This window comes from Nylanderia fulva, unplaced genomic scaffold (assembly GCF_048542155.1).
Source record: "Nylanderia fulva isolate GAGA-0341 unplaced genomic scaffold, ASM4854215v1 Scaffold2, whole genome shotgun sequence".
Classification (NCBI taxonomy): domain Eukaryota; kingdom Metazoa; phylum Arthropoda; class Insecta; order Hymenoptera; family Formicidae; genus Nylanderia; species Nylanderia fulva.
Window position 1 is genome coordinate 8,146,524 of NW_028190263.1, and position 16,556 is coordinate 8,163,079.

A 16,556-nucleotide genomic window follows, 5' to 3' on the forward strand; every position below is an offset into this window, starting at 1 on the left:
CATTGATAGAGAATTATAAAAATAAATTCTCTGAAAATGCACAATATTTGTTTACATATTAATTAAACTATTATATTGATATGTTTATGTAATTTCCAACTCAAGTAATTTGCTCACATAATTCATTTTATTTGATCATCTCATGTAATACAACTATTTTAAGAAATGTATATTTATTAAAATACTTTTGTAATATTTTACTTAAGTCAATACAAATGTATGTCATTCATTGTAAAGTATTGCAAATAAAATATTCACAAGACACATTTTATTTTACGATTATAATATATATTTCTTTTATCGCGTATATTTTTTATATATAACAAAGCATAACATTCATAGATTGACATTCAACAATTATAGATTGTATTATATGAACCATGATGAGATGACGTCAATCTTGCTGCTCATGACGCATCGTATGATAATATTATAATTAAATACGATAACGCGGCAGTCTCGTAAAAACCAAGACCTTATCGATTAATAATAATCAAAGTATTTCCTCATTATTTTCCATTAATGTGCATTCCTCTTTTCATTAATTTCTATCGACATTCCGCAGTAAGCTGCATTGTGATAAATTTAGAATAGGGTAGGGCGAGACAGCACAAATCGTTCAACGTGCGAAAGAGAAAAGGAAGGGATGGCCAGGGATGACGCATCGGCTGCTGACTTCACAGGCGCCAGCGTCGATTCACGATGTCGTCACTAGTAACCGTAAGAAGTAGTGACAGTCAGCGGCTGTCCGTCGTTCTAAGCGGGTAGAGAATATAATTTTATTGTATACCTATTCAAAGTGTTCTAGTTCACTGCGCCTTCCCTCTCCCTGTCCTATCACTTTTGCGAGAGAACAATATAGCAGTGTGTCACAAACAGCCTGAGAGAAATTACGTTGCAAAGATGGGTGAAAAAACTGGTAAGTCACGAAACGGATTTTTTTTTAATGTATACTCGGAGACGGGGGAAACATGCATAGAAAAAAAACATTCAGAAAATTGTTTTCGTTTTAAAATCAATGAAAATTTTTACGTTGAAAAATTCCTCGACGCAATCTTGCAAACAGCTGTCATTCTTTACCCCGAATTGAATTATTTAAAAATGCTAAAGAATTAGTAAAAATGTAATTTTTGGAGAAATCGCAATATATTTATAATGAGAGCCAATTTTATCGTGCGCGATAAGATAAGCATTTTGTGGACACGTTTTTTCATTTCCTTTAAGCAGAGCACATTGTAATGACACCAAAATGCAAGACTTCGAATTCCACAACACTGATAATAGAAAGGCAAACCTTGGAGCCTCCGGCAGAGAATGGAAACGAGAGCAATGTTCATGTTGCTGGTGGCGATCACAAAGGAATTGTCATCAACAAACAGGCTGCGGCTGGTATGTCTTTATTTAATCTCCAGTTGATGACATTTGACAGATTGTAATAAAATATCAAACTTACAGTGACCAATGGAGAAGTATGCCCTGCCCAACTTTGCCTACAATTCAGAGTGTTCCTGGTGAGTGCACAAACTGGAAAGCACACACAAGAACAAAGAACTCTTCAATTCTGGTTCACCAATACACTCTCCGAAACAGAACAGCCAAGCATCGCACAAGAATTTTTCAGGGAACTTGTCACTCCGCAAGAGTTTCCTAGAGGTAAATTGTAATATGATACACATTGATTGATATCACATATACATTTCTTGGAACTATTTGAAACCAACTATATCCAATCCAATTGAGAAATATGAATGAATAATATTTCTCTGTTGCTCTAAGAACACATGAACTAAGATCTAATTTTAAATTGTTGAGAACAGGAAAATAAATTTGGATCTCAATTCTTATATGATATTTAAGAAGAAACATTAAATTTAGCATTTAGAAAATCACTAATATTAATTAATCTTTTGCATATTTTTAATTTTATTGCATTAAATAAAAAACTAAATTTTATTTTTCTTTGTTCTCTATATATTTCTATGATATTAACTAATCTCTCCCTCATTCTTTGTTTCTTCTTCTCTAGATTATGTGGGATTTATAAAAAAGATAATGAAATTGATGCAACATAAATATCCCAGTATTAAAAAACTGGAAGTAGAATTGAGACAACTGGAAGAACCAGTCACACTTCCAACCAGACCATGTGAGTAAATAATTATTTCTTCTTATTTAATATGTATTACATAGATATCTGCATATATTATGGAATATGAATAGATTTAGTTATACATTTTACGTACATCGTACATTCTCATTTTCGAGTACAATCTTCTTTTGGCTAATAAAATAAAAAGTCTATATGAGAGAAGGGTTAACGGTTATTTGATTAAACTTGATTGTGCTTAATGGTTCCTTATTGAAAGATATTGGAGCAACGTGTCTCAAGTGCACATTGCAGCTGAACTCAAAAGGAAATGCACACTTGACTAAAACTCTCAGTGACATATATCCATTATGTAATTTAAATCAGAGTTTATCCATGTGCATTTTGTGCTCACAATTACATTGTATTAAGCGTGAACATCTATTTCATACATAATTTCTATTATTCACAGCTACTGGTCACTTACTATTCACACTTCCTCTCTCTGAGAAAGTTATATGGACATCAGGTTCGAGAAAGAAAAAATTTCAGCATTTTTGTCACATTTTATTGATGTTTATTCTCTTTTTTTCTCATACACAGGCTAATAATCCAAACAAAACTGATACACATAATAAAGTTTCTTATAACACAATAATTATTTGAGACAAAATAGTTGTGAATTTTTTCAATATAATTTATAGTAAAAAGAACATATATAGCTGATGAATATATATATAATATATATTGCTTGGCACAATATAATCCGGTAACCATAACAATATTGGCTTAACACAATTCACCTAGTGATTTGCATTATATTGATTTTTATATAATGATATTCCATTCAGCAGTTCAAGAAAAATAAAACGATGCATTTTTATCATCTCGATTAAAATCGAAGTAAAACATGTTATACGAGCTTATAAAGTATTCATTATATAATAATACATTATATAATGATACTTTGATGATGTAAAAAGATTTTCCGATCTGTTTAACTGAACGATCAATCACTAGAGAATACATTAATTAGAGTGTAAAAAACATCCCACTTAACCACTTGACTTGACCTGAATATCATATTTCCCTACATGGTGCATATGTACCCTATCACACCGCATGGTTATAGACATATAAAACTGTTATTCATTAAATAAAATACACAACTTACCATACACAAATAACTTAACATTATACAATAAATATCAGCTGTTTGAATATAGATTATTTTAATTAAAATGTTATTTCTCGGACAATGTGATGTTTCATCTATTGATTTTAAATAAGGATACTCATCTAGCATCAAAAGTATATATGCACGTGTCATTACATACATATTTTAAAAACTCACATTATTTTCATTTTCCCTAAATTCTAATTACTACTAATTGATTATCCATTAGTGTACTACACAGTACCAATAACATTGCCACTTTAGTTCTCATTCTATAAGGAGATGCATCCATGTAGAGCACGAACCTTCTAATCATGATCATTAGATACCATATACATATATGTGTTCAAGATACACACATACACATTAGCTGTATTCTTCACTAACGGTTCTAGCTCGACTCTAGTTATAGAAAAAAAAACTTTAGTTAAACTGTGCACTATATATAGCTGTACGACACATATTTCGAAACTCTCATATATTTTTACATTGACAAATTAGAAGTTACTTAATATACAAATTTATAGACTCATCTACACTCTCTCATCTACATGGCAGAAAATTTAACTTGCATATGGAGTGCTGTTATTCTTGTCTCGATGCTATTAACTATATTATTATTTACAATAGGCATACATGCAGCTTTAAAATTTGACAAACTTACCCAATCCCATTAATTCATTTACATGATTAAATAATTTTTTCTTCTCTTTTTTTTTTAATTAAAAGTATCTGCCGACGAAGCCATCATGGGTCAAGTAATTGAGCTAACAGTAGAAAAAGTTCTGGAGCTTATTGAGTCTGCCTATCCGAATCCAGTGACTGTGGTTGACATAGCAAAGTAAGTACTTGTATGAAATAGAATTTAGATTAAGAAAGTAATATATTTAAAGAGAATTATATGTAATTATTTTTATTATAAACTTGTATAACAAATGAGTTTTTTTAAATATTTTAGGGAACATGGATGGGAATCATCAGACGTAGAGGCTAAATTAAAAGAACTTCAAGAAAAAGGACTTATCAAAGCAATGGATCATGGAGCTTACACACGTGTCGTCCATGAAGATACTCAAGTCCAAGTAATTTATTTATTATGAGATATATAATTATTTAATCAATTTTTTTCATAAACTCACATGCATCTTAACATTGTTAAAATTTAATTTTAGGTAGTAAAACAGATGCCAACAATGGCAAGTGCAAAACAACCTACCATAGCTATCATTACTGCTCAATATTGTGAGAAACTTGCTGTGGATTCAATGATTGAAAACAAAGAAACTTTTGTTCGCTACACTACTGTTGGTAAGATTTTCTACTATTTACCATTTCTATTTTAATATTTATCTTATATTACACATAAAAATTAATTCTAAAACTATAACACTTGCGACAGATCTGAATAATAATTATAAAATGTGTAAACTAATTCCTATTCTATTCTTATGAGACAAAAATAGTTGGTAATTGAATTTTTAAAAAATACTAGAAAAATAATTTATTGACTCTTTTGCTTTTATTTCCACATGTGTTTAATTGCATATAATCGTTTTTCAAACATTTTAATTGAATTATTTCTAATGAATTTCTCTCTTTCTGGTTATATGCTCATACTTTTCTCTTTCGCTTCTTCTCATGCCCAAATATAATAATTTACATGATCTATTAATCGGCGGCAAATTCTCGATATTGGGAATGTATGTATATTTCACTATGCATGAAACTTTAGGTACCGCAAACACACCAGATACAACAGATGGAGTTCCGCGAGTGATATGCCGTTTTGGTAACGTAGTTTATAACAAAAATCTCTATCGTTATTTTAATGTCATTTCATAGCTTGCCAATTGCTTGCGACCGAAGAACAATGCGGGGCCGTGGTGCTATACCATGTACATTTGAAACACAGTGTTTCTTTCATGCTATAAATCCATTTAACGTGTTATGTTAGTCATTTTCTAATTTTTATCATAATAATTTCCATTATGAATATTTAATATTATTAACACAAAATGTTTTTGTACAGCTTTATGTTTGTTTTATGTCAGGTGTTTTTGTTAAGCTTTTACTCATATTTTATATTCATTATTACGTTCATTTTAAAGGATACATTATATTTTCTCGTGAATTTTATCATATGTACAGTTAATATTTTTATTTAAAAATTTTTTTATTTCTTCAAATATTCCATATATTATAGTAAAGAAGAATATTTATTTTTTATTTCTTTTTTATTATTATTAATAGTACTTTTCAAAACACCCCTTAAAAATTTTAATAGAATATTCATATTCTCTCAATAACTGTGTAATACATTCTAAAGTGTATTCGACATCTCAACAAGGAAGTTTAACTTTTCAATAGAATTAAACAGATTTTTGAATAGATTTTTATAATTATTTTTATTATATCCACTACTATTTGGAAAATACGTCTATATAGAATGAATTGTTATCTATTTTATTATCACAAATGACACAGGTTCCGTTCTACTTTGTCGATAGCCGCACAACGCACAATGTATTATACGCAAATCAAGAACATATGAAAACATAAATTTTAAGATACATAAGAATATTAAAAATAAATAGCTAATGTTTGTTATAGGGGAATCAAACGTATATACTTTGGGCAATATCGGTGCACATAGGATTGTATGCACTAAATTGCCAACGGTGGGCCATACTAGAGAAGCAATGACTGCAGCTGGCAATACTACTACTAGATTGTTAGGTATGTATATTATTTCTTTTTCTTAAGTTTTTTCCAATTTTATTGCACATGTTGTTATAATCTTATTCGCATGTATATATAGGTACGTTCCAAAAGGTGGATTTTGTCTTTCTCGTCGGAGTCGGTGGTGGTGTTCCTCATTACACGGATTACAATAAACACGTAAGACTAGGTGACGTAGTGGTATCGCATCCAACACCGTACAACAACAAGTATACGTATATTTATTGCGAAAGTGCCAAGATGAACGAAAATGGGAATTATCATTTCGAGAACAAAGAATATTGCCCGCCAAATCTTGGTCTTCAAGAAATCGCGGCGACTCTTAAAAAAGAGGTCATTTAATTGATATTTATATGAATTTTACTTATATATACTTGTTTGTTGAAAATATTTTTTTTCCGTAGGCTGAAAACGAAACATTTCCGCCGTGGCAGACGTATACGAAGGAAGGTTTGGAGAATCTGATCAATCAGTCGGAACATGACTTTAATGCACCACCACCGGAATCCGATAAATTATATATGGTTATTGGGGAAAGGGATGTTATCGAAGTATCCCATCCAATTGCACCACAGGATTCCATGAATAAAAAAAGGTAATTGTTAATTATTAATTAATTATTAATATTAATTTGTTTCAACCATATAAATAAATACATATTTTGATATATAACTATATATTAACGCCTTCTTACAATTTAGATTTATATTTATAACTATATATTAATATTATTATTACAGAACTGACGGATATTCTCGAATTCATCTAGCACCGGTGGCATCTGGTCGACAAATCGCACGAGACGATCAACTTAGGCAAAAGTTTGCAAGTCGATTCGGTGCGCTCGCATTTGACGCGGAAATGGATGCCGTGGTGGAGAGTATTTTAGGTAATTGCCGCGAAAATTTCGTCGTAATTCGCGGAATTGCCGACTACAAAGATGGTACCCGAATCAAAGAATGGCAGCCTTACGCGTCATTAACGGCAGCCAGTGTAATGAAAGCTATAATCTGCGCTATGGATCCACCGACCAATGATTAATGTCACTCTTTCATATAGATTTTATATAGTATAACACGTATAATTTTTCATAGAATGAATGATAAAGTTTAAAATCAAAACGACTGATAGGTATTGCACAAAGTACACAAAAGTAATAAGCAGTCGGTGAACTTTGATAGATTCATCACTCGTAAAAGTAGATAGATTTCGCAACAATTATTCTGTAGAATACTTCACGCGCTGTTCAAATCTTCTATAGATTTTTTTTAGATTAGTACCATTTTTACAAATATTTAATTGACAGTATTTTTTTAATATCTTCCTATAGTCACATTATTGACTATATTATAAACGAAATTAGTCAAGCATTCCCAAGAATATCGAGAATATTCGACTGTCACATTAGTCATTTATTGCTTCCGTTTTTTGATATGTTAAAAACAGAATAGTGCCATTATTATTTACTATAGTTGTCGCATAATGAATTATGAAATGAGATGATTTCATATTGGTTCTTAGTGAGGATAAACGTGTACAATTATATTAGATATACATGTTAAATGATGTGTGTTATGTGAACACATCCATATTTTCGACTTGAACACCAAATCAATGACGCTTTGAAGAAAATCATTTTCTAGATAAATGATGAATTTAGTGTCTCTATTTAATTTAATTTAGCAAGATAGTTACATTTATATTTGCTATAATTTAAATAATGAAACAATTTCAATAGGTTTAAATGAGATGAAGGATGCTAATTTATATTTTCAAGGTAGCCAATTAAAAAAATTTAGTAGTAATTCAGTTTAACTTAATCGTATAGAATAGCTACATGTTGCATTCGTACTTGCTATGATTAAAATCATCAACCAATTGCACCAAGTCCAAATGAGATAGAATACTAATTAAACAAATTATTAAACAAACTGTTCTAGAAATAGATGTGATAGAGGCAACAGGAAACTGAAAGTATATTTAACAGTATTTATCAAATCAGAATCAAATTATCGTTACAATATTGCTGGAATTATACTACATGTTTGTCAGAGTATATACATATATATATATATATATTGACGTTTTCAACAACACAGATATTCATTCTATATTCACAGTACACATCTACGAGAATCATAAATATTTTTTTCTGAAATCTCAGATTACGATGGGACATGTAACAAAACTTTTTCTTAAAATGTGCCAACGTGTTCATACTTATTAAATTCACTGCCCTTGTAAAATCTGAATCTTGAATACTATCTTCGCGAACATTTTCGAGACAAATTTTTTGAACTAGATCAAATTTTCTCGTACAATTTTCATGTAATCAAGAAATTCTGCATTTAAAAAATAACAGGGTAGTGTATAGAAATATTTAATATCTAAATATCGAATTTGAGGATATGAACTTAAAGAGTAAGAGAAAAAATATAAAAATATACATATGAAGCATATATGTATAAATGTTGTTAATGATAAAAGAAACCTTAAAAGTTTAGTGGAAATCAAGAATAACATAAAAATTACAAAAACACGATTGATTCCAACTAAAAACGTCTTTAAACTGCACAAGTAAAATATTTATACTTATTTTATTTATATTTTTTTGCTATGAAAATAATTTAATATTCCGTCTATATACTTCATGTGCCGCGTTGTGCAAATTAAAAAAATGTTTAAGCATATATAAAATCTATTTCGAAGAGGTTTATTTGCTTATATGTAAGAAGAACATTGACAAGTATTATAAGTGGTAGGAGGACCTAAAATCAATACGAAACGAGACAAAAAGTCACTTGTTGCGTAGAAGCACACATTTGAAGTTCTATCAAATGTAGAGAATGATTATGATATATATACATATACAGAGAGATACGTGTATAGAATTTATATATATATACAGAAATAAAGTAATATATATAATATATATAAACTCGCACATATGCGCGCGCAAGTTTATATTATAAAATATTAAATTAATTAACTTATCTGATGACAGATTCCTATTTTAGGCCTAATGTTAATTTTACGTACGTTTGATAAAATTCCCTTGTCAACCGAAGCTTAAAAGCTTCGAGCTTCCAATCGCACATTCGTATTTGCGTTATTATTACATACGTGCTTTCAATACTAGTCGTACAACTGTGTTTTTTCTACATGTATTTATATTTACTACTTATTATTAGATTACGATAGATTATAAGTAGCTAATATAATATATCAATTATTATGTGACTGCTTAGTTCATATCTCTTCTAAGAAAATGTTATTTTTTATTAATGAACTATTCTTTATTTAATGAATAACGTTAATATTTTATGATTTACTAAATTATTTATATAAACTTTGAATTTTCCATATAGCTTCTTTAATGTATAGCATCTTAATAATTTAATTTACAGAGTTAGAAACATTTAAAATACGTATATTGAATTGTTGACATTTTTCAGGTTTTTTTTATTTAGCAAAAGCTAATATAATTCTAAAGTTTCTAAATTTTTATTTTACTGTGTCATTTTTATATGAAAAAATATATATTTTATTGATCATTATAGATATCAAAATATGCATTTTGCTATGTTAATACTTAATTATATATTTAATTTATTATAATCACTGAAGTCATTAAAAATCGAAACGTCGAGTCCTTGCGACTTTCGGAAGAAAATGTGTGCTTTGTAAGTCACGTACGTAAATTAGTCTTCCGATAAGCATGAAGATTTATTATCAAAAATCTGGAACAAAGACCTTGGTATTCGAGCTTAGATATTAAGAAATGGAAGTGCCCATATAATGATTACATATGATTACGACATATAAAGTGATATGAAAAAAAATTGGTACTTTATTATAAATTCACAATATTTATTATAATTATAAAGTGTGCAAAAATCTCAATTATAAGAATTTAGATATTGCTATTGAATTAAATGATTTTTACGAAAGAATGATTTAGATATCAATATTGAATTGCATGATTTTTACGAGAGATGTGCACTCGCAACAATTAACAACATTGTATACTTTCATGAGTGATGATAATATATGGTCCGAGGTCCGTGAATGATGCTAATATATTTCATAAGAGCCGCACGATATGTTTGTCTAGGAAGTAGGATAAGGCTTGGTATTTAATCTGCTTCACAGCAGAAAAGAAGCTGTGATAATTCCGGTATTCTTTTTTTTGTGTAAGAGGAAATAATGTGGTGTTGGCCATAATAGAAAATAATTAATATTTTATTCATCGATTTTATTTTACTACATAGAACTTGTGCACCACAATTTACATATTGTGCACGTGCGGGGACGGAATAATGCGATATACATAAGTTCAATTAAATAAAACGTATTTTGCGTTTTCTGTCGAAACACATCTAAGTCATAACTTACGTCATAACATATGTCTTACAATTAGCGCGTATAAATAATTTAACATTTATTTACATTGTAATATCACTATATTTCATTGCTTTATTTCTTTGTGACAAAATGTTCCAAAAATAAGTTATGTGTGTGAATGTGTATTATTATTAATATTAATTATTAAATATACGATCAATCGTTATATATTCTCTTTATCAATACATATTGTCCTTGGCGGCTCTATCATTATTGAACTATCGTTTGCCGTGCATGTTCCAATATATATATGAATGGAAGTAATTTTGATATACCTATATATTAAAATTATCTCCGTTCCTTCAATATTTCTTACAAATGTATTATCTTTCTTCGATAAAATTTGCTTTTTCAGTATCTTTTACATTCTCCGTGGTATTATCGGATTTTATGGCTTTCGGGGCCAGTTGCTGCATTTCCTGTTCTTTCAAATTTAATTTGGCGTACTGATTCCATGGTTGTTCCTTTGAAGTTCCAAACAATATATATATGATACCACCTACTATCGAATTGACAGCAGCAATCAGGAAGACCAAACGCCATTGTCCCACACTTTGCTATAGATTAATAATCGATATTATAACAAAATTTTAATATACAATGTTTGCAAACACAATCTATGTGCAAATTAAACTTACGTTATTATTCGTTAGTATACCAACGATTGCTGGCGAGATAAAACCAGCCCATGCGATGATCATGTTGGCGAATCCTAGGAGGATGCTGGCATAATTCGGACTGAGATCGACTAGGCTTGTCAACGTGGAGGCGGAAATGGCACCATTAACTCCTGTACCAGTCATCATGAAGATGACCGCGAATAATGGATGACATCCACTAAATCCGATGCCCATGATGAGGATACCTTGAACAACGGTGCAAACGAAGGTGGCCAATTTTCTGACATTCGTCGTGCTCATTCGCTCCGTACGTAGCAGCCAATCGCTCATGATGGAAAATAAGTACGAGAAGATCATTCTGAGTAAGTGCGGTGCTCCTGCCAGCATCCCAGTCTGAAAAAATAATCAGGATTATATATAACAATACGAAAAGAAATAATTTTGTATGAAATTTCATACGCGTATAACTTACAGCATTAATATTCCAACCGTGAATGAAGTTGAAATAACTCGGTGCCTGTGTCATCAGCGTCAAGAAACCCCAAGCAGTGCTCCAATGTGCGGCAATGGTGATCCAAATCGGCTTTGACAGAATTATTGATTTCCAAGGTATCTGCCTTTTCTCTTCGTCGTCGACAGACTTTGCGATGTTTTCCATGATGTAATTTTTCTCATCATCAGAGATTCGCGGATGCTGCTGCGGTGAATCATATACGAAATAATGCCACGAGCAGTACCTGCGATTTATGACGAATAAATCAGCGAGAAACCGCAAACATCTTGTAAAGTTGGAAATATTCTAGATACACTCACCACATTACACCTAGCAAAGACGTGACATAGAAAGCTGCACTCCAACCGAAGAAACTGCTGACAGCTGCACACAGAGGATAAGTAATTGCAGCTCCCACGGAACTTCCTGAAAATTAATTTCAAATTTGCTTGTGAATATTTATTTCCTGTTGCACCTCGGTCTTATCATGGAAATAGTCTACACTTTACCAAGATAAGCACTAACGAATCTGCTTCTCTCGTTCGGTGGAATCCACTTCGCTGTCATATTGTGCATCGAGGGCCATGTAACACCCTGAAATAAAAACAGACGTTAATAATATTTTTGAATATACAAGCAGACTTTGAAAATCGATCATTTGCCTCCTAATTTTTGCCAGAACGTATAGCTTACCGTGATTAATCCTTGCACCATTCGAAGAATTATCAAGCCATATAGATTCGACGCGGCGTAAGGAATGAGAAATCCTAAGAGAGATGTCAATAAATTTGCTAAGCCGAATACAAGTTTCGTGCCATATCGCCTAGCTAGGAGACCACCAGGTAATTGTGATAACCAGTGCAACCAATAATAGGCACCCAGCACCAATCCCTGTTCGTACTCGGTCCAAGCGAATCGATCTTCATACTAAAAAAAATTACGGAAATATATCGAAACATTGAAGAAAAACCTCCGAAAAATTCGACATTATAAAGAGATGTATTGAGTAAATTTTATTTATAAAAAAATATAATATTTAAGGATATATCTACAAAATACCGTAACATTTTCGGACGACGTCGTAATCGAGAAAGAGGAAGATACGTTATTATTCTCAGACGTTTCGTTGATCCAGAGTAATGTATTATTTTCTACATTGCATTGTATAGCCGCTGCAGGTTTCGGATATGGTACCACCATTGCGACTATAGTAAGATTTAAGTTTAATCGCACCATATAATTCATGGCGAAGCCAATAAAGACTAGGACCCATAAAATATCCCGGCATGTTAACAATTCCTTACCTGCAACAAATAAAATACGAAAATCTTTATTTTTCAGAGAATTTTATTAATCAATTTATTATTTTATCTTTAATATTTTTAATATTATTTTTTCTTTTAAAACGGGTTTCAAAAGAACCACTATATATGCACAAAATGTACATGAGAATGTAATTAATTATATTACCGAATTAATTAAATTGAAAGAGACACATATATAATACATATAATGTCCGCAAATTACTTGCAATATTTTTTACATTCTTTAATTGATATTCGATGAATTCTATAATAATATTCAAATACGAAATAAAAAGAATATCACAAGTTTTTTGCAATAATTGGATTTAAATATTAAGATATTGTAAAAGAGTTCTATCGAACAATATTCTATAAGTATATTAGATACATAATTTTGTTAAATGTACTTACTTTTTCCCATTTTCTCTAGTCTTAAAAAATATTGGCTGTTTAATTCATAATCACTTGTAAATTACAAAATTTATCACTTTTAATATTTTCTTACAATACAATTAAATAAATAATATTTCAGGTGTGCAATTCGTTACAAGAGATGTCAAGAATAGAAATTAATTTTATTTCCGTGTTATATCAATTTTTCTTATTAAATATTTAAATAAATTCTTATTTTGAATAACACTAATTTATTTTATGACAAATATGAGTCCTTCTTGACCTCTTATACGTATATGTTAATCAGTTAGTGTCACGGCGAACACTGCGTGACTGTTCCTCGAGTAGAATCGTGTGGACCGCAAAAATCTATGCAGAGATCCTCTACCCTCGCAGAAGTCATGACAAGTGATACTCTATGTTTCATGGAAAAATTTTCAAATTCTGTGTAGCCTTATGACACGACAATTTTGTAATATTAACGAGATATTTTCATCTTCTAAATAAGTTCGAAAAGTCTTATTCAGGTACATAATTTATTTATGCTTTATCTAGTGTATATTTGATGTGATAACGCGCATATTTTGGATGATTGAAAGATAACAGCCCTAATTTGCTAGTGTATTTTTATTTCACACTGTCTCTTAACAATTAAAAAAATTAATTGAATAATAATTAAGTTTAAATAAGCATAAAATACATCTATTATCCTTGTTATTTATTGATGATTGATTGAATAATATTATATTTAAGAATATATTTTTATTCTATCATATAATATATATATATATATATATATATGTAATAGTTTCATATATTTTTTCTAGTCTATCTATGAGAGATCTTATATTGCAAATATTGATAATTAAGACATCTGATCTATACATCTGAATGTATCATAAACAAATAAATGCAATCCTTTTCATTATCACATTTGAATTGCGCACAAAACAATGACGTTTTCAATGGCATTGCAAATAGATCGTGTGATTGTTGAAAATTTATGGAAGCTGCTATAACCGATATTTATCTAGACATAAATCATTAACACACAACTGTGGTAGAGATATAAATGCAAGTGAGCAAATATATTGTTTCGTTCTGATTATGGGGACAAGTTAATTTGTTATGCATACAATATATATTATATTGCAATTAAATTTATTTTCATTATATATACTAATATAAATGAGTTTTCAAAAAAGAATCAGGATGCAGAAAAATCTTATCGATTTCACTTAAGATTTCTTTATTAAATTCAAAGTTTAAAAAATATATTTATATATGATAGAAATAGTTATTAACTTTGATTTTGTTCACGTTTAATAAAGAAAGTTTTCATTTATTTTTAAACATATATATATTTTTTTCTCTTTCAAAAGACTATTATGAATAAATGAAAATTCGTAATCATAGCTACATCTTAAAAATATTACTGAGATGTGAGTCATCAAATTGCAGTAAATCATTAAAATAACATTGAACATAACAAAGTAACATTGAGCATCTTTCTTTAAGTATTGACTATAAAATGAGATTCAGCAAACCAGAATAAATGTCTAAATCGCTCAATGTTAAATAAAACAAAATCGATAATAAAATTAAATTTTAATAAAGCTATAAAATTTACTAAAAAATAAAAGTTTAATTTGTGTAGAAATCACATCGTTTACGGCAAAAGATGATCGTTTATTCAAATTTATCGATAAATAAAGCTTATATTATTTCTCTGTACTAATAAAATTGATTTAATTGGAATTTTAATCTCATACACTAGCGGATCCTATATTAATTAAATAATTAACTAAAAAATAACTAAAAAATAAAAGTTTAATTTGTGTAGAAATCACATCGTTTACAGCAAAAGATGATCGTTTATTCAAATTTATCGATAAATAAAGCTTATATTATTTCTCTGTACTAATAAAATTGATTTAATTGGAATTTTAATCTCATACACTAGCGGATCCTATATTAATTAAATAATTTTGCAAACCCCCCTTCCCCATAATCGATGTCAGGATCCGCTAGTGAGCTCATACAATCGCATTTCTATTTGCTTTATAAAAGCGATAACTATATAACGCAATGTGGAACGACGGGCTATAATCAATCACGTCATGATAATTACGTAAATGAATTAATTTCAATGTTTCAATTTTAACATTACTCCAACACTGCGACACAGTCAACTGCTAGAACAAATTAGTGACCAACAGATGAAATAAAAATAATAGTCATTCTTTAAATAATAATAACTTTATAGATGATTTTATACTTTTATACTTATACATCATTGATAAAATTTCACAACTAATTTCAAACTTTTATTGAAAAATTTTATGTAATCTTTTAAAAATATGCATGTATTTCTTTATGAATAATTAACTAGTTAGCTTTATCTAATATCTAATTAATTATATTTAATTTTATCTAATATTGCAAGATAATAAAATATATATAAGAGTCTAAAACGTCATAAATAACGCAAACTGGAACAGAATATTGCGTCGAATAAACTGATAAGATAATGTTAGTTTTAATGAAATAGGAAATAGTTACACATTAGCCGAAAATTATTTTCCTTATAGCAAAAAATTTCTTTGTAAATAAATTTTTCTCGCGTAAGAGTCTAAAACGTCATAAATTACGCAAACTTCTGAAACAGAATATTGCGTCGAATAAACTGATAAGATAGATAATGTTAACTTTAATGAAATAGGAAATATAGTTACACATTAGCCGAAAATTATTTTCCTTAAATAAATTTCTCTCGTATAAAATTTCTCTGATTATTATTTATTTATTAAGTAAAATTATTTTTTAATAAAAAATCAGATAAATAACTCATTATTCTTTTCCAATATCTATATATAATCGGTTTCTTTCCATCTTACTACGCGATTATATATGAATGACGAATTCAAAGATATGTAAATGAATGCAAAATATGAATATTCAAGAAATAAAAGTTTATATTTATTTTGGATATAATTGCACATTATTACGATGACAATATTTGAATAATTTTAATCTTGAATATATTTAAATAAAAATTAATTATATAATTTGCTTGTGCGTTATTACTTTTTTTATAATTATTATATTAATTTATTATGTAAACATTTAAAAAATTGAACCTCACATATTTTGTATTCATTAAAAATAACTATATTCTATCTGACTTTATAAAAAAGATTTTACGCTGTTCTCTTGAGTGATAAAGTCATATGTCTAAACATTGTCTAAACAATAATGTTGTTGTATAATCACATTTTCAATTTGCATCGTCAACATAATCTCACTCTTGCTCTTACTAATCAATAAATTTGATTTGCTT

At 29.1% G+C, this 16,556-nt stretch overlaps 2 protein-coding genes across 6 annotated transcripts; one reads left to right on the forward strand and one right to left on the reverse strand.

Moving 5' to 3' along the window:
• The first annotated feature begins 541 nt into the window (after nucleotides 1–541).
• On the forward strand, nucleotides 542–10,572 carry LOC114937063 (uncharacterized). 5 transcript variants are annotated; one of them, XM_029310405.2, is made up of 13 exons: nucleotides 542–919; nucleotides 1,225–1,389; nucleotides 1,456–1,653; nucleotides 2,027–2,146; nucleotides 2,559–2,615; nucleotides 3,993–4,104; nucleotides 4,222–4,345; nucleotides 4,436–4,571; nucleotides 4,996–5,052; nucleotides 5,874–5,999; nucleotides 6,082–6,335; nucleotides 6,407–6,597; nucleotides 6,743–10,572. In XM_029310405.2, exons 1-13 carry the CDS (start codon nucleotides 904–906, stop codon nucleotides 7,041–7,043), a joined length of 1,857 nt encoding a protein of 618 aa, XP_029166238.2. In that variant the 5' UTR covers nucleotides 542–903; the 3' UTR covers nucleotides 7,044–10,572. The 5 variants fall into 5 exon arrangements, with proteins under 5 accessions (XP_029166238.2, XP_029166239.2, XP_029166241.2 ...); XM_029310406.2 differs by having other exon boundaries at nucleotides 544–919; nucleotides 1,228–1,389; XM_029310408.2 differs by lacking the exon at nucleotides 4,996–5,052 and having other exon boundaries at nucleotides 544–919.
• NaPi-T (Na[+]-dependent inorganic phosphate cotransporter) lies at nucleotides 10,227–13,652 on the reverse strand. Its single transcript, XM_029310411.2, has 8 exons — nucleotides 13,235–13,652; nucleotides 12,579–12,823; nucleotides 12,213–12,446; nucleotides 12,029–12,113; nucleotides 11,840–11,945; nucleotides 11,499–11,763; nucleotides 11,045–11,419; nucleotides 10,227–10,963 (listed from the first exon to the last, which is right to left on the reverse strand). Exons 1-8 carry the CDS (start codon nucleotides 13,242–13,244, stop codon nucleotides 10,730–10,732), a joined length of 1,554 nt encoding a protein of 517 aa, XP_029166244.1. The 5' UTR covers nucleotides 13,245–13,652; the 3' UTR covers nucleotides 10,227–10,729.
• Nucleotides 13,653–16,556: the final 2,904 nt, after the last annotated feature.